Here is a 22,955-nt window from a genome sequence, read left to right as displayed (position 1 = left end):
TCCAATTGGAGTGCTGTAATTACCCACTAAACCACCAGGTGCCATAATTTGGTTATATGGTTACCACCCAGCACAGTAAATGGTTTCCTGGTGTAAAGGAAACCATTAGGCTTGTCACTCAGTGTAGAGTCATCCATAGACAGAAGGAAGAGGAAAGAATGAAAGAAAGAAAGACAAAAGAGGGAGTGTAAAGCCACCCGTAGGCAGAAGGACGAGGAAAGAATGAAGTAAAGAAAGACAGAATAGAAAGGAAGGCCTGGAGAGAGGAGAGGAAAGGGCAGACATCCAAGAGCAGCACTACATAGAGTGAGTGGATGATGAGCGTCCCCACCTACCATGAGTTAATTTCGCATAAACTGATAATTACTGAATGAATATTTTGCGGCTCGTATAAATGGAGAAATGCATAAACCGAACACACATAATGGGGGCCCTGCTGTGTATATACAGTATATATATAAATATATACAGTCGGCGCAATGGAAGTCTGGACCCTCTAATTCGCACCATATATTTGGTAGGGTCGAAGAAATATTGTAGGAAAATTCCTTAGTCGGTGGATTTTTTTTCTGGTGACTTCTAGCAACTTTACAGGCTTAACACCACATGCTGTGAGTTTATGAGCTCAGTGCCTGCCTGACTTTGGATGGGAAAGCACGTCAGATTTTCTTGTCTTGCCTGGCCCTTGTTAATTTCAAAGCTCTCGTTTTCACACCCTCTTTTGCCTTAGTGAATCATTGGAGATAGGTCCCAAGCAACTAACTGATGTAGAAAAAGCCCGAATTTTAACTGAGAGGAAAATGTAAAAATTAAGGATATCTGTATTCGAACTGGGTGAGGAAAATCTACCGTTATGGCACTCCTCGCTGCTGCCCGCCATCTGCCAAAAAACACAATTCCCCAACATAAAGACAGGCTAGGACCTAAAAGGAAGACATCACCAACTACAGACAGGTTACTGAAGCAAGCTGTGATAAAAGACCCACGTTTGACTTCTAGACAACTGAAAGATATGTACCCAGAATTGCTGAAAGATGTGTTTGAAAGAACCATACAACATCAACTTCAGAAAGACTTCAAGATCCCCAGCTGTACTGCTGCACTGAAGCCTCTCCTTAATTTTTACATTTTCCTCTCTCATAGTTAAAATTCGGGCTTTTTCTACATCAGTTAGTGGCTTGGGACCCATCTCCAATGATTCACTAAGGCAGAAGAGGGTGTGAAAATGAGAGCTTTGAAATTAACAAGGGCCAGGCAGGACAAGAAAATCTGACGTGCTTTTCCATCCAAAGTCAGGCAATCACTGAGCTCATAAACTCACAGCATGGTTTTTTTTTTTTTTTTTTTTTTTTTTTTTTTAACCCCTACACCGCGGGCTTGTTTACCAATAACTTGCGTGTGCCGCAAGGTTATTTGGGCTCCGACAGACTCTCAAAAAATATTTGCCAAAAATCAGTTATTAGTCCTAGAATAATAAAATTACATATGCTTATGGCACATACCTTCAGCTTTCTCCTGGAATGATTGTTGAGCCTTCGTCGGTTACCGTAGGACTTGTGGAGACCTCTGAAGTTGGGTAACGAAGTCTCCACTTTACACTTCCCGACAACCCGTAATATGATTACCACAGCCAGATACAAACACTATAAACACTATTCTACAATTTCCAAGTAGTTTGGGATCCATACTAAAAAAAAAAACCCATTGTGAAAGCAATGGAAATTACGAGCGCGTCTGATCGTCGCACTGGCACTAGTTCGCTCATGGTAGTCTGTCATTTATTATTCATAAAACCCCTCACACTTTATATTTCTATTACTATATAACACTTATATATATCTACAGTCTTTATCCATAAGTTTCCTTCAGTAGTATTAGTTTATTGTCATTGTAGGGATTCAATTTCTTTCAGTAAAATACGTAGCATTCACTTTCTCATCTTGTATACTGGCATTGAGAGTGAATGTCACTTTCATCTTCACTCTCATAACTCATAGCATTCAGACATGCTAGAGTGAAACTTTCACTTTCATTACTCCTAGTATATACTCGTATTCTTATAATACTACTCATTTACATTTCTATTTACGTTCTCTATTTTATTTACGTTATTTACATTTCTATTTTATTTACACTGTGTTGTGCACTGTCACTTGAAATAACTTATAAAACTATTTTCCATTGTTCACGTATATTTACATTCATTACTTTCACTTGCTGTTTACACATTATTTACACATTATTTACAATACCACTTGCACTGTTTTACTCAATAGAAAGATCGTAGTCACTCTTTTATCAATTGTCAGCCCTTTACCTCTTTCCACACGAGGTTTAGTAGGGGGTAAAGGTCACAGAACCATTTGCATGGGGGTGAAAAAAGGCCTTGAAGTCAGCAAGTTGAAACATACGTCCTCTCACTTCGGAAGATGAGACTACACTGATAACGCAGGGGCAGCCTAGAGGCCTGCTTTAGGGGTTATTCAGAGTTACCAATATTACTTCTTGAAACAGCTAAGTCTAGCACTGATATGATTGGCAGGAAATCTAGACAATACATTATAAATTTAGTAGTTCCAGGTGAATGTAAATATTCTCCCTTCCTCCTTACATTTATATTTATTACGAAAAATAGAATTAGAGGCCTACTTAGGAGATATATAATCAGAGCTACCAATGTTAAATCTTGAAACAGCTTTGTGTAGCACTGATATGATTGGCAGGAAATCTAGACAATACATTATAAATTAGGTGGTTCCAGGTGAATGTAAATATCACTTAGGGTTCTCCCTTCTCTCCTTACATGTATATTTATTACGAAAATAGATTATACAGCATATTTCAAGGGGGAAAAAACAGCGAAAATTAGCAAACGAGTGCACGTGAGGTGTTGTCAGGTGATAATTAGCCAATTCCAGGTGTATGGCACTCTCACTTACCTGATTTCTTTCTTGTATATATTATTTGGTATAAGAATACGACATAGGGCTTATTTCAATGGATGAAATCAGTGAAAAATTCCAGGGAAGATTTACTTAGCGTAGCATGGCCGGGAAGGCGAGAGCATAGGGTAATGGAGGGGGGGTAGGGAGGGGAGTCAAGAACGGGGAGAAATGGCTAAATTGTCAACAATGGATGGGAGTACAGATGAGATTAGGAGTGCTGACTAGTGTTGGACATTGTCAGTACTGATAGATGATACAAGCCCCCACTTGAAAGCCCGGGTGAATTCAAAATAACACAGAATCACAAAAGCGACGCCCCGCGGTATGATCCCTTGCTCCCAAGCGTCACGAAAGTGACGCCCCGCGGTTAAGGGGTTAAAGAACGGAGGAAGGAAAAACAAATAGGTAAAAAAAAAAAAAATAATCCATACACCAGATTACTGGTGTCCTCTGTTCATAAAATATCTGTAACAATTAGACTTGAACAGTTGTGGGTTGAAATTTGGAGGAAAACAACTCTGGGGAAGCGAGTTCCTGAGAGATGCAGTTCGGGGAATGAAAGAATTCTGATAGGCAGAAGTTCTGCAATATGGTTGCGTGACATTCCAGTCATGAGCGCTACCAGATGCCCGTGTAGCACGAGGGAAGGCATAGAGAGGTGGCACCATGGACGCAACTTCGTCTGAGCATTTGCCAAAAAAATATCTGTAAAATAATGCAAGGGAGGCAACATTCCTCCTTACTTGCAGGGGAGGTAGTTTATATGTAATGGCAGGGTTGTTAATGATTCTAACAGCTTTATTCTGAATTTTGTCTAGTTGTCTTAATGCAACCTCTCCACAACCATTCCACAAGGGTGAGCAATATTCAAGCTGAGAGTGCACATGACTCTTATAAATTATAGCTAACTGCTCATCGGCGAAGAAGTTACGGACTCTGTACAATAATCCAAGTTAAGCCTGTAAAGTTGCTAGAAGCCACCAGAAAAAAATCCACCGACTATAAGAATTTTCCTACAATATTTCTTGGACCCTACCAAATATATGGTGCGAAATAGAGGGTCCAGACTTCCATTGCGCCGACTGTATATATATATATATATATATATATACAGTATATATATATTTATATAGAGTAATCCTTCATTTATCCGGACATAATAGAGCCAAAGGCATGTCCGGATAGTGGCAACATCTGGATAATGAACACTATTCCCATACCACACCCACACCTTAACTATACCCACCTCCAACTTATACCTAACATATTTGTACAGTACCTATGTTTAATTTGGCAGTGTTTTCCAGTCATTCAGGCATATTCAGACATCAAAACACACAGGAACATCCAAAGTAATGCTAAACACCAAGAAAACCATGAAAAAAATACACTGACAACCAAAAAACACCCTACCTATACACCACTGTATGTACAGTACCCCTCCTACTTTTGGCACTGTTTTCAGGTCAATCTGCCACATTTAGACATCAAAACACACATAGGAATATTCAAAGTAATGCTAAACATCAAGAAAACCATGAAAGAAAACCACTGAAAACCAAAAAACACCATACCTATACACCAATGTAAGTACAGTACACGTCCTACTTTTGGCACTGTTTTCAGCTCAATCTGCTACATTTACACATCAAAATACACATAGGAATATCCAAAGTAATGCTAAACACCAAGAAAACCATGAAAAAAAACAACAAAAACCAAAAAACACCCGACTTATACACAACTGCAAGTACAGTTCCCCTCCTGATTTTGGCACTGTTTTCAGGTCAATCGACCATATTTAGACATCGAAGCACACATAGGAATATCGAAAATAATGCGAAACACCAAGAAAACCATGAAAAAAAACAGTGAAGACCAAAAACACCCGACCTATACATGACTGTATGTACAATACCTTTCCTGATTCTGGCACTGTTTTCGGGTAAATTGCCATATTTAGACATCAAAACACGCATGACTATCCATATTAATGCTAAACACCATGAAAACAATGCATAAACAACAAAAATCCACACAAAAAAATGACGACGGCTTGAGAATCTGTTGTCCGTGACAAGTGATTGCTTCCAGGGCTCAAAAAAAAAAAAAATCCACAGTCAAATATGCCACCATAAATTAGTTATATTTGTATAAATCATATACAATCAACTTCACTGGTGTTTATACTATAAAAACACATAAACCTGACAAGTAAGAGTATGAAATTCGGGCAGGAATAAAGTGTTCAAGAATAAAACTTACCTTCATTTAAGCTCCCACCATCCTAATTCACAATATTGCCAGCATCTTCCAAGAGTTAACCATATGTCTAGAATTTCATAAGCTTTCTTGTGGTCTATCTATCTATCTATCTATTGCCAGACGCCATAATTCCGTAAGGGGTGGCCATTTGACTTTGAGTTAGTTGTTTTACGGGGAGGGGCACTAACCCTCCACCAACCCACTTGTTGACACGTAGGGAGCACGTATGGTTTGGTTATATGGTTACCACCCAGCGTTGTAAATGGTTTCTTGGCTTACAGGAAACCATTTGGCTTGTCACTTAATGTAAAGCCACCTACAAAGGAAAGAAAAGCAATAAGAAGTGACAGGAAAGATGGGAGAAATAGGAAGAGAGGAGGGCAGGCACAGAAAAAGAAAGATAAAGGCTAAGGAAGGAGTAGGCAGCACTACATCAAGTGAGTGGATGATGGACGCCACCACCTACCACGATTTCTTCTGGTCACCACGGAATTTCCACATGGCCAATAGTAGTCGAATAAATTGCAAAAAAATGTGAAAACTCACGTGTTAATGCTATCATCACGGAAGAAGGTAAAGACTGAGGAAGTGAGGGGGGGGAGCCGCGAGGGTATGAAGAAGGGAAGTAGAGGCAAGGCTGTAGGCAGGATTCTCCCCCTTCTGTCAACAGACGGATGAGTGCTCTTGCCGTGCATTTACTCGTGGTTTTTGGTCTGTCAGACGTCGAATAGCCACGTGGAAACACAACACATCGAGACCGGGGGACTATCGACCTTTGACAGAGAAGCAGATGGCTGCTGTCGCAGAACATGCACTCCAGGCTTGTGGTCTGTGCTCGATGGAGGTGGCGGTTGGGAAAGACTTAGCCCCCATGGCCACGCGATATTAGACATTTGGTGGGGAATGTACATGGACATTATGACACTGCTTGCGGGTTACAGTTGTATTACTTGGATGCTTGAGATTCGTTGGGAGTGATAGGACGAGCGCGTGATTTTGACCTTTCAGTACAGAGTCAGACGGACATTTTAGCTCTGGTTGTGAATTACAGACTATTTCCTGCTCACGGCTCGAGCCATGCGGCCATGATACCGAATGTTTGGGCATGTTGGCTGGCCGGTCGAAGTTCTCGGGCACTTTTACGTCCGGATAATAGCAAGTAAATTTGGATAATGGTTTAACAGAGCAAAGGCCCAGCGTCCAGCTACTGAACATGTTCGGATAATGAACATCCGGATAATTGAGGGATCACTGTATGTGTGTATATATATATATATACTGTATATATATATATATATATATATATATGTATATATATATATATATATATATATAAAATGATGGGAATACGAGTTTGTTTCTAATCATTACAGCCCCAGCGACTGTCTTACCAAATGTGAATCAAATAATCTTGCTTAACCCTCAACCCTCAGAGACAGGCATATGCCATTTCATTTCAGGTGGCTGGAGACTGCCAGGAGGCGGGTATATCTACATTTTTCATCCTGCCATCATTTGAACCTGCCACCAAGCCATACTGGTATCCAGGGATGGGGAGGGACCCCCTGCATCTCATGCACATGTGGTTCAGTCTGTCCTGTGACTTGCACAGGTGTGGAGCCACGTCTTCAGAATCCTACTAGTCCGATTCTGCTCACCCCTCACGCAGGCCCCTAGCATCATCCACCCTGGCCAAACTTCTGCTGGTGGAGACGACAAAGGGCTCAGCGATAATGTAATAGGGCATGCTTTGGAGGAAACTGTATCAAGTTTAACCAATGGTGGAGAAACTTTCTCAGAGAAAATGGGAAGTTATCACGTTGTGTGAAGTTCCACGTGCTCCTTCTCCTTCCTGCTCTGACATGTCTGAGACGGCCATCAAAGAGCTTTAGCAGGCTGGATCGGCCTATGAGGACAATGCCTTCACCTCTGAGGAAGAGGCGGATGACCCTGGAGCAGGAGAAAGTGAAGCAGACGGTGCAGAGGGTGACAGTCATGTGCAATGCTGTACTCTACAAATGCCGCTGCCTCACGTTACCACCACACTCATGACAAGTGCGGTATCATCTCTCCTTCCCATGGCTCACATCACCACAACTCAGCACTTCAAGGGCCATTTCACCACAACCTGGCCCTCCATATGTGGGGATAATGGAACCAAGGACGTGGTCAGAGTGGCAAATGCTTCTTTGACTACCAATGTGAGCATGTTCTAAAGCATGGATGTAGGGGAGATAGTAAGTAGTGGACAAGCACAGCTACCACAAACTGACTTAGGACCTCCCCCCACAAGGTATTAAAAAACACAGAAATCATAGTATATCACAATGTTTGTTCATGAAATGCCATTCCTTAATATAAAATAATGTTTCCCTTCTTTTTCAGGACCAGTTGGATGCGTTTTGGCATGGAATCACTTAGATCTCTAAAGTAATCTAAGGACATTTCTTTGCACCAAACATCTGTCAGGTCAGTCTTGAGGTTGTCCAGATTGGGTGTCTTCTTCTCAGCCATGATTTTCTTCATCTTTGCCCAGCAGCTGTCTATTGGATTTAGATCCGGACTGTTGCCAGGCCAGTCGAAGATCTCAATCCAATTATCCTGAAGCCATTTTGTCACCTTTCTTGACTTGTGACATGGAGCTGAATCGTGCATGAAAAAGACGCACTCACAAATAGCAAAAAAGTTTAACAAATTATCTTTCAGAACTTGAATGTACTGGCCACCATTCATCATCAAGTTCTTAGGAAGAAAGTAGAAGCCTCCCCTTCCCATTTCACCTGAGAAACACCTCCATACCATTACTGATTGTGGGTGCTTAAAAGTTGGCTCAATGTAAGCAGAGTCATATCGACTACGGGAGGCAGAGTGACGAACCTTGGCAGAATGCACCTGGAACACTTGAAATGTGCTTTCATCGGCAAACAGAACTTTTCTCCACTCATCCGATGTCCAGTGAGCATACTTCTTGGCTAACTGAATGCACTGCTTCTTCATGCAGTCAGTGAGACGTGGTTTCTTGGCTGTGGTGCGGGTTGGCAAACCCAGCTCCTTCTGCAACCGGTGTTGGACAGTTTGAATTGAAACGTCTTGTAACAACTGGGGATGCATTCTCTTCAATTCTGCTACTGTCAGTTGAGGATTCTTGATTACTTCCCTCTTCAGAAGTGTATCTGTACCTCTGGAAGTTGTCCTCTTCTTTCCACTGCCATGCTTGTGCTCTAGTACGACATCAGGTGACAGGCCGCTCGCTGCAGCAAGAATCTTCATGGCGGTCAGCTTTGTGCATCCAGTAAGTTCATAAATCATGTTGATAGGGACATTATCCTGCCTCCATGCAATGATACGGACCCTCTCATCCCTTGAGCAGTACTTTCCAGGGATGATAACTCGACTCTAGGAAAATAACAGGGCAAACGGTAATGCACACGAAAAAAGAGGGAGGAGCAAGCTCGGAGCAACAGGAACATACACTCCCACTCTCGCTTCTGGGCATGCACTCATGTGCAGTGTTTCACCATCTCTTGCCAACACCAGAGGAGTTGCCAGTTACTTCTTGCTCAAAAAATTCACTTGGTAGAGGTGGAAACACAAAGCAAAGACAGACAACTCTCCCATAGCAATTTTGTGTGTAGATCCTAAGTCATTTTGCAGTGGGTGTATGTGCAATTTTTTTTTTTTTTCTTAATTTCACAAGTGAAAATTTGTAAATGTTATATGTAAAGTAAAGCTTGTAAATATATTGTGTCACCCTCACATAAATGTAAGAAAACCCTACTAGGCACCTACAGAAAATTAATTTTTTGGGTAGAACTTCTTTATTTTTCTTGATCTTGAAATCAATTTGGAAAATAAGTGATTTGCACAGTAATTGTGATATGAAGTGCAAATATTATAAGTGTTGTATAGCATAAGTAATAAGGTAAGTACTATTACCATGCCAGAAAAAAGTGCAGAAAAACACAAATAGAAGTACAAGTGTTTACCTCATAGTCAACAACAATGCATGCACCTTGCGGAAAAGTTACTATGGCAAATGCTTCTTTGTTAGTCTTCTCTGGAAGTGAATATACAGTGCAAAGTTTGTAGAACATCAGTGGGAAATAAGTAAATATTTATTTTTTCATTTTTTATTGCAGATTTGAGAAAATTCAGAGAAACAAGAGAGATACAGAGGTAGTGGGATATCTTTTTGGATCTCTATAATTTGGGAGTGGAAAAATTTGTACCAAGAGTAAGAGGGAAAGAAAACAGGAAAAAGGAGTGGTTTAATAGAAGGTGTATGATTGCAAAAAAAGAGAGAGATAAGGCGTGGAACAACTGGAGAAAGAGAGGTAACAACAGAACAAAGGAAGAACATAAAAGATTTAGAAATGAATACACAAGAATAAGTAGAGAAGAAGAAAGGAATTTTGAAAAAGGTATGATAGACAAATGCAAGGATGAACCCAAACTGTTTTATAGATTTGTTAATGGCAAACTGAAACAAAGGGAAAGAATCATCAAACTGAAAGTAGAAAGAGAGGTCTATAAAAATGCAGCAGTACAAGCAGAAATAATGAACAAATATTTCCAATCGGTTTTCACTAATGAAAAAGAGTTTATGGAAAGGGAGAGAGTGATTAGAAGTGTACCGGTGATAAAAGATATAAAAGTGGAGGTACAGGAAGTGTATAAATTACTGGAAACTCAAGATGTAAGGAAGGCCCCCAGGACCTGATGGAATTTCTAATTGGGTGCTGAAGGAATGCAGAGAACAACTGGCAGATAAAATTCACAGTTTAATCGTGTGTTCTCTGGAAGAGGGGAAAGTGCCACAAGAATGGAAGAGGGCAAATGTGGCACCAATTTATAAGGGAGGAAACAGGGAAGAACCCCTGAATTATAGACCAGTTTCTCTAACCAGCATGGTTCCAAAATTGTGTGAGAGAATCCTGAAACACAGATGGATAAAATATCTAGAAGAGATGAATATTTTGGCTGAATGTCAGTTTGGATTCAGAAGTGGAAGGTCATGTGTTTCCAACTTGTTGAGCTTTTACTCAAGAGTGATTAACGTGGTACCAGAGAGAGATGGTTGGGTGGATTGTGTGTACTTAGACTTAGAGAAGGCCTTTGACAAGGTACCTCATAAGAGACTAATGTGGAAACCAGAATATATAGGAGGACTGAAGGGGAAACTCCTGGAATGGATGAGAAACTTTTTGAGAAACAGACAAATGAGGACAGTAATAAAGGATAGGATGTCTGGATGGAAGGAAGTAACAAGTGGAGTCCCTCAAGGCTCGGTGTTGGCGCCAGTAATGTTCCTGATTTACGTAAATGATATGGTAAATGGAATGAACAGTTATGCAAGTCTGTTTGCTGATGATGTAAACATCTTGAGAAAGGTAGAGGTTGAAGAAGATTGTAAAATGCTGCAGGAGGATCTGGATACAATACATGATTGGAGCCGGACGTGGGAAATGAAATTTAATGTAAAGAAATGTAAAATATTGGAAATGGGTAAAAGTACCAGGAGGCAATCACAGAATTATTCGTTGGGTAATGAATTAATCAAAAAAATGAGAGAAGAGAAAGATTTGGGAGTGCTGGGCCAAGATAGTTTGTCACCAGAAAAGCACATTAACAAGATAGTTGGAGAGACTTATAAACTCTTGGCTAACATAAGAATAGCATTTCATTATATGGATGAAGAGATGATGAAAAAATTGATAGTGGCCATGATCCGCCCTAGGTTAGAATATCCAGCGGTAGTGTGGTCCCCACACAAAAAGAAAGATATAAACAAGATTGAGAGAATACAAAGAACAGCAACCAAGATGATCCCCAATCTGGCAGATCTGTCATACAGAGAGAGGCTGGAAAAGCTGGATTTGCCTTCCTTAGAGGAAAGGAGAAAGAGGGGAGACATGATTGCAATATTCAGGACCATGGTGGGAGTAGACAGAACTGACAAAGAAGATCTGTTTTTATGGGATAAGAGAGCAACAAGAGGACACGGAATGAAATTGAAAAAGTCAAGCTGCTTGAAGGATATCAAGAAATATAGCTTTCCTTACAGAAGTACAGACTTATGGAATAGCCTGGACAAAGAGATAGTCCAGTCTAAAAACTTAAACGCGTTTAAAGCCAAATTTGACTTATTGAGAAACAGCGACGGGAACCCATGAGCATAGCATATTTCGTGTGCATCACAATTAGGTATATTATGTAAATACATAAGTATCTGGAACGACTTAGACGAAAAGGCTGTGCAGGAGAAAAACATTCATGTGTGTAAAGGCAGACTAGATAAATGTGGAAATGGAGACAGGACAACACGAGCATTGCTCAATTCCTGTATACTACAAATAGGTAAATACAAATAGGTAAATACACCTACAGGGCACAGTATCACTCTGCTATGGCCGGAAAACCAATGACAAGCCACATGTACAGGGTGATGATTCATACCTATGGCATTGAGTATGGAAAGCTGAGGAAATGAGTGAGAAAATGAGAGTGATTTGCAAGGAAGGTGGGCCAATGTTACAATCACATCATTCTGACAGCCCGGTCAGTGCTGCCAACGCTCGCCAGGCGTTTGGCTTTCATAGCCTAAGTCGGAGCTGAGAGCTGCCATGCCCTCCTTCACCAGAAGAAATTAGCTCTCTTCTCCTCATCCCTACTCATCAACGGGACAAATTGCAGACCTGGGATGGTTACATTCGCAAGATGAAGAATTGGTAAGTAATATAGTTTTAAATGTGTATCCCTAACTGCTATACTTTTCCAGATAAGATTTGAAAACAGGCTATTTTGGGGAAAATGCCTATAGGGAGGAGGCGACAGCATCAAAACAATGCAGGCAAGGAGGGGTTAAGCTAACATCAGCAATTGCAGCAACATTTACTTTGAGGTCCCATCCACAGGGTATGGGGGCACATGCAACAAAACACTCATGAAGCCCACCTTTAAGCATATGGACTAAAAGACCTCTGCTATTTAAATGCAAAGCCCTTCGCTGGAGTTGCAAAACTGAATAACTGAAATACTGTACTGAGTCTCTCTTTCTTTCTTTCTTTATCAGTCATAGCTCCAAAATGAAAAAGTATACATGCCTATGCTCCTCATGGGGCAATGTAGGATTGGATGATGGATGGATGGATGGAGTGTGTCATCATCATTCGGACCTCCTTTCCCACTCTAGGGCACGGTGAGGAGTTGCAACATCCAGACTGCCGAAGTTTGCCCAATCCAATGGGCCACGCTTCCATTCATTCATTATTCATGCCCCAGAAACCTGGCTCTATCTGTTATGCCAAAAACATCCACCACGTTCTGTAGCTTCGGACAAATATATCCGATAGAGTCAATCCAGACACTGCCATATTAAAAAGGGGTTCCAAATCCCAGATCATGCACTTCTTTTCACAATATTCATCCAGCCAGCTTGCTCTCTTGTCAGTTCCTTAGCCTCACTGACCGCCATACCTCTCTTCCTCACACACACTTATCCACAATATCCCTGGGTTTATGCCAGGTAGGGGTACCACTGATGCCATATTCACTGTTCGACAGCTTCAGGAAAAATATATTGGCAGGAGAAGGGATCTTTATTTTGTTTTTGTTGATTTGGAAAAGGCCTTTGACATGCTCCCTAGAGAGGTGGTGAAGTGGGCAATGAGAAAACTTGGCTTGGAGGAGTGGCTGGTTAGGGTGGTTATGGCTATGTATGTGGGTGCTCACACCCAGGTAAGAGTGAATGGAGATTTGAGTGATGGGTTTTCCGTGAATGTTGGTGTGCATCAGGGGTCAGTTTTGAGTCTCACGTTGTTTACCATGGTACTTGAAGCCCTTTCATGTGACTTTAGAAACGGAGTCCCATGGGAGTTGTTGTATGCTGATGATTTGGTGTTGATTGCAGAGAACGAAAGGGAGGCGGAGGAAAGGTTTAGGAAGCAGAGAGATGGTATGGGACACAAAGGCTTAAGGGTAAATGCAGATAAAACAAAAGTGATGATATCTAGGGTCAGTGGCAGTACTGTCAAAGACAAGGGAGAGTGGCCATGTGCAGTTTGCCACAAGGGCGTGGGAAGTAATTCCATCTTGTGCGATGTTTGTGATAAATGGGTGCATAAGAGATGTAGTGGTATCAGAGGTAGACTGCAATATAATGCTGATTTTATGAGTATGGCGTGTCAGGGAGAGCAGGCGGAGATTGTCAGACGTGAAAGAATTGAACTTGCTGGTGAATCTCTTGAGTGTGTGGAAGAGTTTTGTTATTTTGGAGACATGTTGTGTGCTGGAGGTGGGGCTGGAGCTAGCTCTGTGGCCAGGTGAAGTGGTAGGAAGAAGTTCAGGGAGCTCTTGCCTCTCCTGACAATGAGAGGACTCTCCCTACGTGCTAAGGGGTCTTTGTATGCAGCATGTGTTAGGAGTGTAATGCTGTATGGTAGTGAGACCTGGGCAGTGAAGGAGGAGGATATTCGCTGGCTCAGACGTACAGAAATGACAATGATTAGGTGGATGTGTAGTGCGTCACTGCGTCCAAGGTCTGGGGGGGCTGGGTTCACAATGGAAGAGCTGAGAGGTAGGATGGGACTGGAGTGAATTGGTGTTGTGATGAGGAGAGGTAGATTGAGATGGTTTGGACATGTGGAGAGGATGGGGGATGATAATTGGGTGAGGAAGGTAAGAAGTGTTAATATTGGGGATGGGGTTACGAGAGGTAGACCGAGAAAGACATGGGACGAGGTCATTAAGTGTGACCTCAGGGTTAAGGGACTGAACAGGGAGGCTGCAATGGATCGTGCAGCATGGAGAGCCGCCATTAGGTGACCAAGGCCGACGCATGCAAGCATGTTGGAGCCTTTAAAAACGAAAACGAAACTTCTCCTTGGCCTACCTCGCCTCCTCCCTCCTTCAAATTCACTCAGATATACAGTAAACCCTCGATATAACAAACCCCAGTATTGTGAATTTCGGATATAACGAACGGCCAAATCGAAACCGAACTTCCCCCAGATTTTGCGAACAAATGTTGCTAAATGAGGGGGAAGTTCGGGAATCAGCCCACGGTGACAACAGCATCCCTTCCTGGCACAGTAAGTATACTTCAACGGCACCCCTTCCTGGCACAGTAAGTGTACTGCAACAGTACTACATCCATCCATCCATCCATCATCCAATCCTACATTGCCCCATGAGGAGCATAGAAGCCCGGGGTTAGGCAGTTGGTCCCGACATTTAAGATGAGAGTGACCAGCCTCACTTATCCCTGAGTGGCATTACATGAGCAATCAACCCCAACCACCCTTTGGCTATAAACCTTCACCGGCTCAATCCGATTGGAGAGCAGTAATTACCCACTAAACCACCAGACGCCAAAATCTGGTTATATGGTTACCACCCAGGATAGTACATGGTTTCCTGGTGTACAGGAATCCATTTGGCTTGTCACTCAGTGTAGAGTCACCCACAGGCAGAAGGAAGAGGAACAAATGAAGGAAAGAAAGACAGAAGAGAGAGTGTAAAGTTACCCATAGGCAAAAGGACAAGGAAAGAAAGAAGGAAAGGAAGACAGAAGAGGATGGATGGAATGAAGGATGGAGGAGATTTTACTGTATTCTTATTATAAGTATTGTATTTATATGTACAACTTCATACTTTATTGTATTTACATGTACAACTTCATAAACCATTGAATTCTCCATGTAAAACTTCACAGAGTGAGTTTAGGTTATGTCTGAGTATGTAGGACCGAAAGACTCCCCTCATATAGTGAACTGAGTTTGGTAATCGCTCTGAAATACCGATCCCTTGTATATAATGAACTTTTGGATATAGTGACTCACCCCTACTTCCTCATTTCACATCTTTCACCAATCACATTATTTCATTTCCTATCCACTCCCTGTACTCCACATACATTCTTCAGCAGTCCCATCTCCACTGCTCTCACTCTTGACTTTTCCTTTTCATGCCACACCATAGTTTCACATCCATATGTTAAGGTTGACACTAACACTCCTTCTTGTAAGCTGCAACACTCAAGCCACTATTTCTTATCAAGGCCTTCACAGCACCAGCTACTTTCCTTCCTTGTGTCACTGTACTATCAACTTCTTTTGCACATTTTCCTCTTTTCTATTACTGTACTCAGGTATTTGAACTCTCTCACCAATTCCAGTCTCTCTCCATTCACTGCATCATCACACTGGGAGTCACCTTCTCTCTTGATTATTATCACTTTATTCTTTTCTACATTTACTCTCAAGGCATGATGCTCACAGACATCAGAATCAGTATGGTTGCAATATTTTGAGAGAGAGAGAGAGAGAGAGAGAGAGAGAGAGAGAGAGAGAAAAGTAGAGATACAAGAATGGACATACAGTTAAAATTATTTTTACAGTATAGCTAACATGTATTTGGTAGCTAATTTCCATAAAAACAACATAAATAAAAAAAAAATCTAAAATAATTAAGATGTAAGGATGAAAAAAGAGCAGACACAAGAGATGAAAAAAGCACAGAAACATGACAGCATTTGAGATGGTGGGAGATTCAGAGACAGAGTTCTACACACATTACTACAGTACATTCCACACTGGACTCAAATGTTTGTGGCTGGTGGAATGTAGAAATGGTTACAAAACTCTGATGTCCACACATCCCAAGTGCTCTCATGTTTCTGTACTTTTTCATCTGTTGTTTCAGAACATTTTCCATCCCTACATCTCAACATTCAATTCAGATTAAAATTTTTGATTTTCAGTAATAACCAGGGTTAACTATGTCTCAAAGTGACAACCAGTATATTACAATGCAGATGCACTGCTCCCAGGAATTCTCCACCAACTTTTGGCAGCTTTTATCACAAGGCACTACAACATTCACACAAAGAGGCAATGGTATGTCACAGTCTGAACATGTAACTTATAGCTGCCCATCCATCGACATGTGTGAGCTGGCTGCTACAATACATACATGCTCATCCCATACAAGCCTCATTCTGTATTTCCCTCTGCTTATGCCCTCCAGTCTTCTGAATGTAAAGTCTGCATCTCAATGTGAATGGATCTTGAATTTGACTCTCTTGTTTTGTTTTTCCTGGAAATATCAATTTGGATGCTCCCTGCCATTGGTTTAATACTGAGTTTAAAAATGTAAAAACAAAGTATGCTGCATACCTCCTCCAGATAAAAAAAAGGCTCCTTGACATCTCGTTGGAGGTCGGGTATGAACTTCTTTATTATAGATGCAGGTTCATGTTCTGTTTCCTTCTGTTCCTCAGCCAAGAATTCTTGGAACTCTTGTAGTGTCACTATCTGCTGGTCACTGCTGTATCGCTCAAGTATTGTACGACCTCCGCTGTCCAAGTCCCTTGACAGCATGGTGCGCTGCAAAAATTAAGAAACAAAACTTAACTTATTCTACTTATCTATCTGCAAAACATTGAGAAATAAACCATAACATCATATTCTATTCCCTCTATCACCCAATACTGAGTAAGATTAGGCTACTCAGTCTTGGCATTTAAGGCAAGAATAACCAGTTGCTCATCCCTGAGTGGTAATACGAACATAAGAAGTGAGGATAACTGCAGTAGGCCAGTTGGCCCATGCTAGGCAGTTCCTACAATACATGAATGACTCCTTGGTTGTCACTGTTGCTGTTATTGCTTAACCCCGGTCTGCCGGGCTGAGCAGATCCACTGCCTGCAGGTAAGCAACTGACCCTATGGGATTGCCCCTTATGATTCTTACACAGTTGTTGATGTCTCTCTGTCAGTGTGGCATGTACAATGCAGTCCTCCATTAAATGTGTCATGTTGTGTGGTCCTATTCTCAGATACTCCTACCACCCCTTGATTGTATCCCTTATGTGCCACAATACAAACCTTCCATAGCCAGATACCTTAACCCCTAAAAGACGGGTGGCTGCATATGCTGTCCGAGGGTACTAGGGCCAAAAAGACGGGTGGCCGCATATGCTGTCCATCCCCCCTACCACCACACCCACTCACCACCCCCACCTTCCCTCCCCCCACCCCAACCCCCTACCACCCAAACTGCTGCACCCATCCTCCCATCCCCACAGCCCCCCCAACTCCCTCCAAGGCCCCCCAACCCTCCCAACTGCCCCCTGCCACCCCTAACCCCCACCCTCCCACCACCCACAACTTCCCCACCCCTAACCCCCCACCACCCATCCCCATGCCCCACACCCCCATCATCCACCTCCATGCTCCCACTATCCCCCCATCCCCCAACCACCCCCCCCACTTCCCCACAATCCTTACCACCCCCTAGCCCCCATCATCTACACCCACCACCCCCAAACCCCTACCCACTAGCCCCTCTCCCATCCACCCCACATCCCCACTCTCCAAATCACCCCCACCCCCAAAACCACCCCACCCCTCCAACCCCAACTGCCATCCCCCCTGTCCATCCCCCACCCCTCTACCCACCTCCCACTTCCCATCCCCACCCTCACCCTACCCCTCACCCCCCCCACCTCCCCATACCACCCCACAACCCCCCACCACCCCTTTCATCCCCCACCACCCCTTCCATCCCCCACCACCACCACCCACAAAGCCCCCACCATATTGCACCCACCAATTATGCCCATCCTGAGCATATGTTAAAACATTCAGATGCCCATCTGTTAGAAGTTAATCCCATACAGGGTGGCCACAAACATATAACCTCCATATCCCCCTGTCCTCTGTCATTTGGCTGTCCTCTCTCCAACTCACACAACTCTCTTTCATAAATCCCTTTACCATATGCCTCCATCTCATCCTTGCTCTCCCCCTCCCCTTCTGCCCCTTCAACTCACATACACTTTCCTTGTCAGTTTCTAATTCTCCATCCTCTCCACATGGTCAAAACATCTAAGAGCATTTCTCCTAGAAATTTAAATTACAACCACATCAATAACACTATGTTCCTTTACTTCCTCATATGTCTGTCTTTCTCTCCATGTAACTCCACATGTTCCTCTTATGCAAATCATTTCCACTAATCTCATTCTTGACGTGTGAGGATCAAAGTACTGTTATGCAGATTTTTTTATTTCCATGTTCACCTCCCTATTACTTATCATTGCTTTTAGTGAACCAGCAACTCTTCTTCCCTGCTGTACCCTTTCAAGAGGTTCATCCTCTAATTTCCATCCTTACTCATCACACTACTTAAGAACTTGACTGCACTCGCATTCTCCATCTCCTCACCATTTATCCTCACTGTGCATTCAGTGATGCCATTTCTCTCAAAAACCACAACTTTACTCCTATCTATATTCATTTATAGATTCCGTTTCCTACATACACTCCTAAACTCATTGAAGCTCCAATTCATCACTGAACAGTTCAGTATCATCAGTAAACAACGGGAGGGGAAGTTTCCAAATCCTATCTATCTATCTATCTATAGCCCGACGCCCTAATCCCGCAAAGGGTGGCCGCAGACAAAACGCCTCCAAGTCACTCTGTCACCCACCATTTGACTCCCCTCCCCCCAACTCACCCCCCCCTCCCTCATATACCTCTCAACTCCATCCCTCCACCTCATCCTCGGTCTACCCCTCCCTCTCCCTCCCTCCACCTCACCTACATACACCCTCTTAGTCAGTCTTTCATTCTCCATTCTCTCCACATGTCCAAACCACCTCAGTGTATTTCTCCTAATCTTTTCAACCACATCCACATCTACCCCACAACGTTCCTTCACTTCTTCATTCGTCAACCTGTCCCTCCACGTCACTCCACATGCTCCTCTCAAGTAACTCATTTCCACTGCTCTCACTCTTGACTTGTTCCCCTCTTGCAAGGTCCACGCCTCGCTTCCATACGTCAGGGTAGGGATCACAATACCATCATGCAGTGACTTCTGAACTTCCATACTCACCTCCCTATTACTCATCACTGCTTTCAGTGTACCAACAACCTTTCTTTCCTGCTGTACCCTTTCACGTACTTCATCCCCCAAAGTTCCATCCTTACTCATCACACTACCCAAGTACTTGAATGCACTCACATTCTCCATATCCTCACCATCCAACCTCACTGGACACTCTGTGACTTCATTCCTCTCAAACACCATAACTTTACTTTTGTTTACATTAACTTTCAGCTTCCTCCTCCTACACACTGTCCTAAATTCATTCACCAAACCTTGCAACTCCCATTCATCTTCACTCAACAATACTGTATCATCAGCAAACAGCAACACCGGAAGCTTCCAAATCTCACCCTCATTCATTAGGGCCACCCCCACATCCACTGCCCTACCTTGCACCTCCTTTACAACCCCATCCATATATATATTATTATGTCTCCATGGCATATATATATATTATATATATGCCATGGAGACATCACACACCCCTGTTTCAGTCCCACACTGAGATCAAAGAACTCACTCAGCTCACCATCCACTCGCACCGTAGCCCTAGCTCCCTCGTACATACTCTTCACAGCACTCAACAAATTCCCCTCCACTCCATATATTCTTAATACCTTCCACATACCTTGCCTATCTATTCTGTCATAAGCTTTCTCCAAGTCCATGAAGGCAGCATACACTTTCATTCCCTTCTCTAAATACTTCTCCACTAAACATCTTAGAACAAATATCTGATCTACACACCCTTTTCCCTTCCTAAATCCCCCTTGTTCTTCTCCAACTAGCTCCTCTGTCATATGCCTAACCCTATCAATGAGTATTCTACCATATATTTTACCAGTCACACTAAGAAGGCAAATACCCCTATGGTTACCACATACTTCTCTCTCCCCTTTTCCTTTGTACAGAGGAACAATTATACCTGATTTCCAGTCCTCTGGAACCCTTCCCTCTTCCCAAGGCAATCTACACAACTTCCATATCCACTCCACAACAATCTCACCCCCATACCTAAGCATTTCACCACACACTCCAACAACCACTGCCCTAAGTTTTATCTCTTTTATAACTCCATCCACACATAAACTGAACAACCATGGAGAAATGACACATCAATTTCAATCCAACATTCAAATCAAAGAACTCAGTTCACTATCCACATGAACTACAGCCCTAGTATCCTCATACATACCTTTCACTCCATTCAACAACCTCTAATCTACTCCACATATCTTTTAAACCTTCCACATTCCTTGCCTGTCCAGTCTGTCATACGGTTTCTCTAGAACAGAGGATCTCAACCTTTTCTCCACCAAGTGCCCCTTGAATTATCAGACCATCAACCTGTACCCCCATTAAACTGGCACTGCTTATAAATGATAATATGTTAAGACTAATTAAATATACAATGGTGCTACAATGGATTTTATCAAATGGTTGAAATTGTAAGGGCTTTATTAAGCAGTTAAGCATTAACATCATACTCAATGTACAATGATACTACACACTAATGAAACTATAGTTACTTTACAAAGAAAATTAACATTAGCACTACATCTGTGCAGAATGATACTGTATTGGCTGTTGTAAGACTAATGAAATTATACTTACTTCATTTGTCAAGTAAGCATTATCACCATTAGGTGTTCAGAAATTTATCGCTAAATTTGGTTGTTACTTGAAAATCTAATTTTGTTTAGTTAACGTGAATAAATGATGGTACCCTGTACTTAAAAAACTACATGTTAACATATTAAATTTTACTGAAATACGACAGATCTGCTAGGCTAGGGACCACCTTGGTTGCTGTTCTTTGTATTCTCTCGACCTTGCTTACATCTTTCTTTTTATGTGGGGACCACACTACTGCTACATATTCTAATCAAAGGCAGATCATGGCCACTATCAATTTTTTCAACATCTTATCTATATACAGTGGAGTCTCTTTTATCCGAAATTCTTTTAACCATAATATGCCAAAAACCATAAGTTTTACTAAAATGTTCTCATTTCGATTAACCGCAAAAATCTGAAATCTACTCGAAAATTCAAACACGGCGGGCTTGTTTCGCACCACTAGCGTTAATTTAAGGTTGCTCCACTAGTCATTAGAGCGAGCGTTGGTTGCGCCAACCTCCATCTACCACCTCGAAAGATTTGGATGATGTGGGAGACGATGTGGATGATGTGGAAATGATTGAATAAAGAAACAGAAAATATGAAAAAACAATTAGGTTTAAGACTTTATTTGTTTGAATTGCTTACAGTGAATTACGTAATTGTTTTGGTGAACGTTTATTTAAGTTTGAGTGAAGATTTATTTAAGCTGACAGTTTCTATTACAGTTACATGAGTGCAGTTACGTACGTAGTTACTACAGTGCATTAAGTGTTTTGACGATGGCTGAGTGGCTCTTGGGGTGCTGGTGGTGGTGGTGGGCTAGACATTGCCAGAAATGGGTGATGGGGGGGTACAATACTGTTCCCTTGTATCCTACATATTATTACAGAATCTTTTATCCGAAAAAATCAATTAAACGAAACTTTGAAAGTCCCATGACTTTCGGATAAAAGAGACTCCACTGTAATGAACTGCTACTCTTATGTTAGTCAAGAGATTATGTCTCTCTTACTATCTCATAATGTGTTTCTCAGGTGAAAAATTATCCCGCACTAGCACTCCCACGGCCTTCTCTTCTCTCGTTTTGTGATTGGTTCATTACCCATCAATTAATTCAGTGAAGGTTTTTTGGTACTTTTACCCATTTTGTGTTAAATTTCATTTCGCACATCCGGCTCCAATCATGAATCCTATCCAGCTCCTCCTGCAGCATTTTACAGTCTTCTTCAACTTCTACTCTCCTCATGATCTTTGCATCATCAGCAAACAGACTTGCAAATCTGTTCATTCCATCTACCATGTGTTTACGCAAACCAGGAACATTACAGGCACTAACACCGAGCCTTGTGGGACTCCACCTGTTACATCCCTCCATCCAGACAACCTGTCTTTTAATACTGTCCTCATTTGTCTGTCTCTCAAGAAGTCCCTCATCCACTCCATGAGGTTCCCCTTCAATCCTCCCATGTGTTCCAATTTCCACATTAGTCACTTGGGGGGTACCTTGTCAAAGGCTTTCACTAAACCTAAATACACACAATCCACCCAACTATTTCTCTCCTATAGCACGTCTATCCTTGGGCAGAAGCTCAACAAGTTAGAAATACACGACCTTCCACTTCTGAATCCAAACTGACTTTCTGCCAAAATGTCCATCTCCTCCAGATATTTTATCCATCTATCTTCAGGATTCTCTTGCACAGTTTTGCCACCATGCTGGTCAGGGACAGTGGTCTATAACTCACGGGTTCTTCCTCATTCCCTCTCTTATAAATTGGCACTGCATTGGCCCTCTTCCATACCCGAAGCACTTTCCCTTCTTCCTGAGAACACACAATTATGCTGTGAATCTTATCCACCAGTTGTTCTCTGCATTCCTTTAGTATCCAATTAGAGACCTTGTCTGGTCCTGGGGCCTTCCTCACATCTTGAGTTTCCAGTAATTTGTATACGCTGTACAGCCATCCCGTAACATCGGCATTTTTAACATACACGGTTTTAAATATCCGAAGGTGGATATGACATAAAAGATTTTAAATATCCGCAGGTGGATACAGTATAGGGACTGGATTCACTAAAGCATTTTATGTTGTTGAACTCTGCTGACACTGTTCACTGCAAAAGTAACATTATCCCAGGCACAATCCATGGCTGTTTTAGTGATGGCATTATCTAGTGAATCAAATATAACACTCTTCCTCTTGGCCACTTTATTTATTAATGCCAT

The 22,955-nt window shown here is 42.1% G+C and overlaps 1 protein-coding gene across 1 annotated transcript in view; it reads right to left on the bottom strand.

The window, feature by feature from the left end:
- sl (small wing phospholipase C gamma 1) overlaps positions 1-22,955 on the bottom strand; it is a gene marked incomplete at its 3' end in the record, with an annotated part of 811,582 nt that overhangs the window by 666,465 nt on the left and 122,162 nt on the right. The window contains exon 6 of the mRNA XM_080275567.1: positions 16,385-16,594. Coding sequence (XP_080131693.1) covers positions 16,385-16,594 — 210 coding nt within the window. The remainder of the gene's footprint in view (positions 1-16,384; positions 16,595-22,955) is intronic.

Source organism: Coenobita brevimanus, chromosome 62 (assembly GCF_032717465.1).
Source record: "Coenobita brevimanus isolate Jiangsu-jjx chromosome 62, ASM3271746v2, whole genome shotgun sequence".
Taxonomy (NCBI): Eukaryota; Metazoa; Arthropoda; class Malacostraca; order Decapoda; family Coenobitidae; genus Coenobita; species Coenobita brevimanus.
This window is presented reverse-complemented; position numbering and strand designations above follow the sequence as displayed.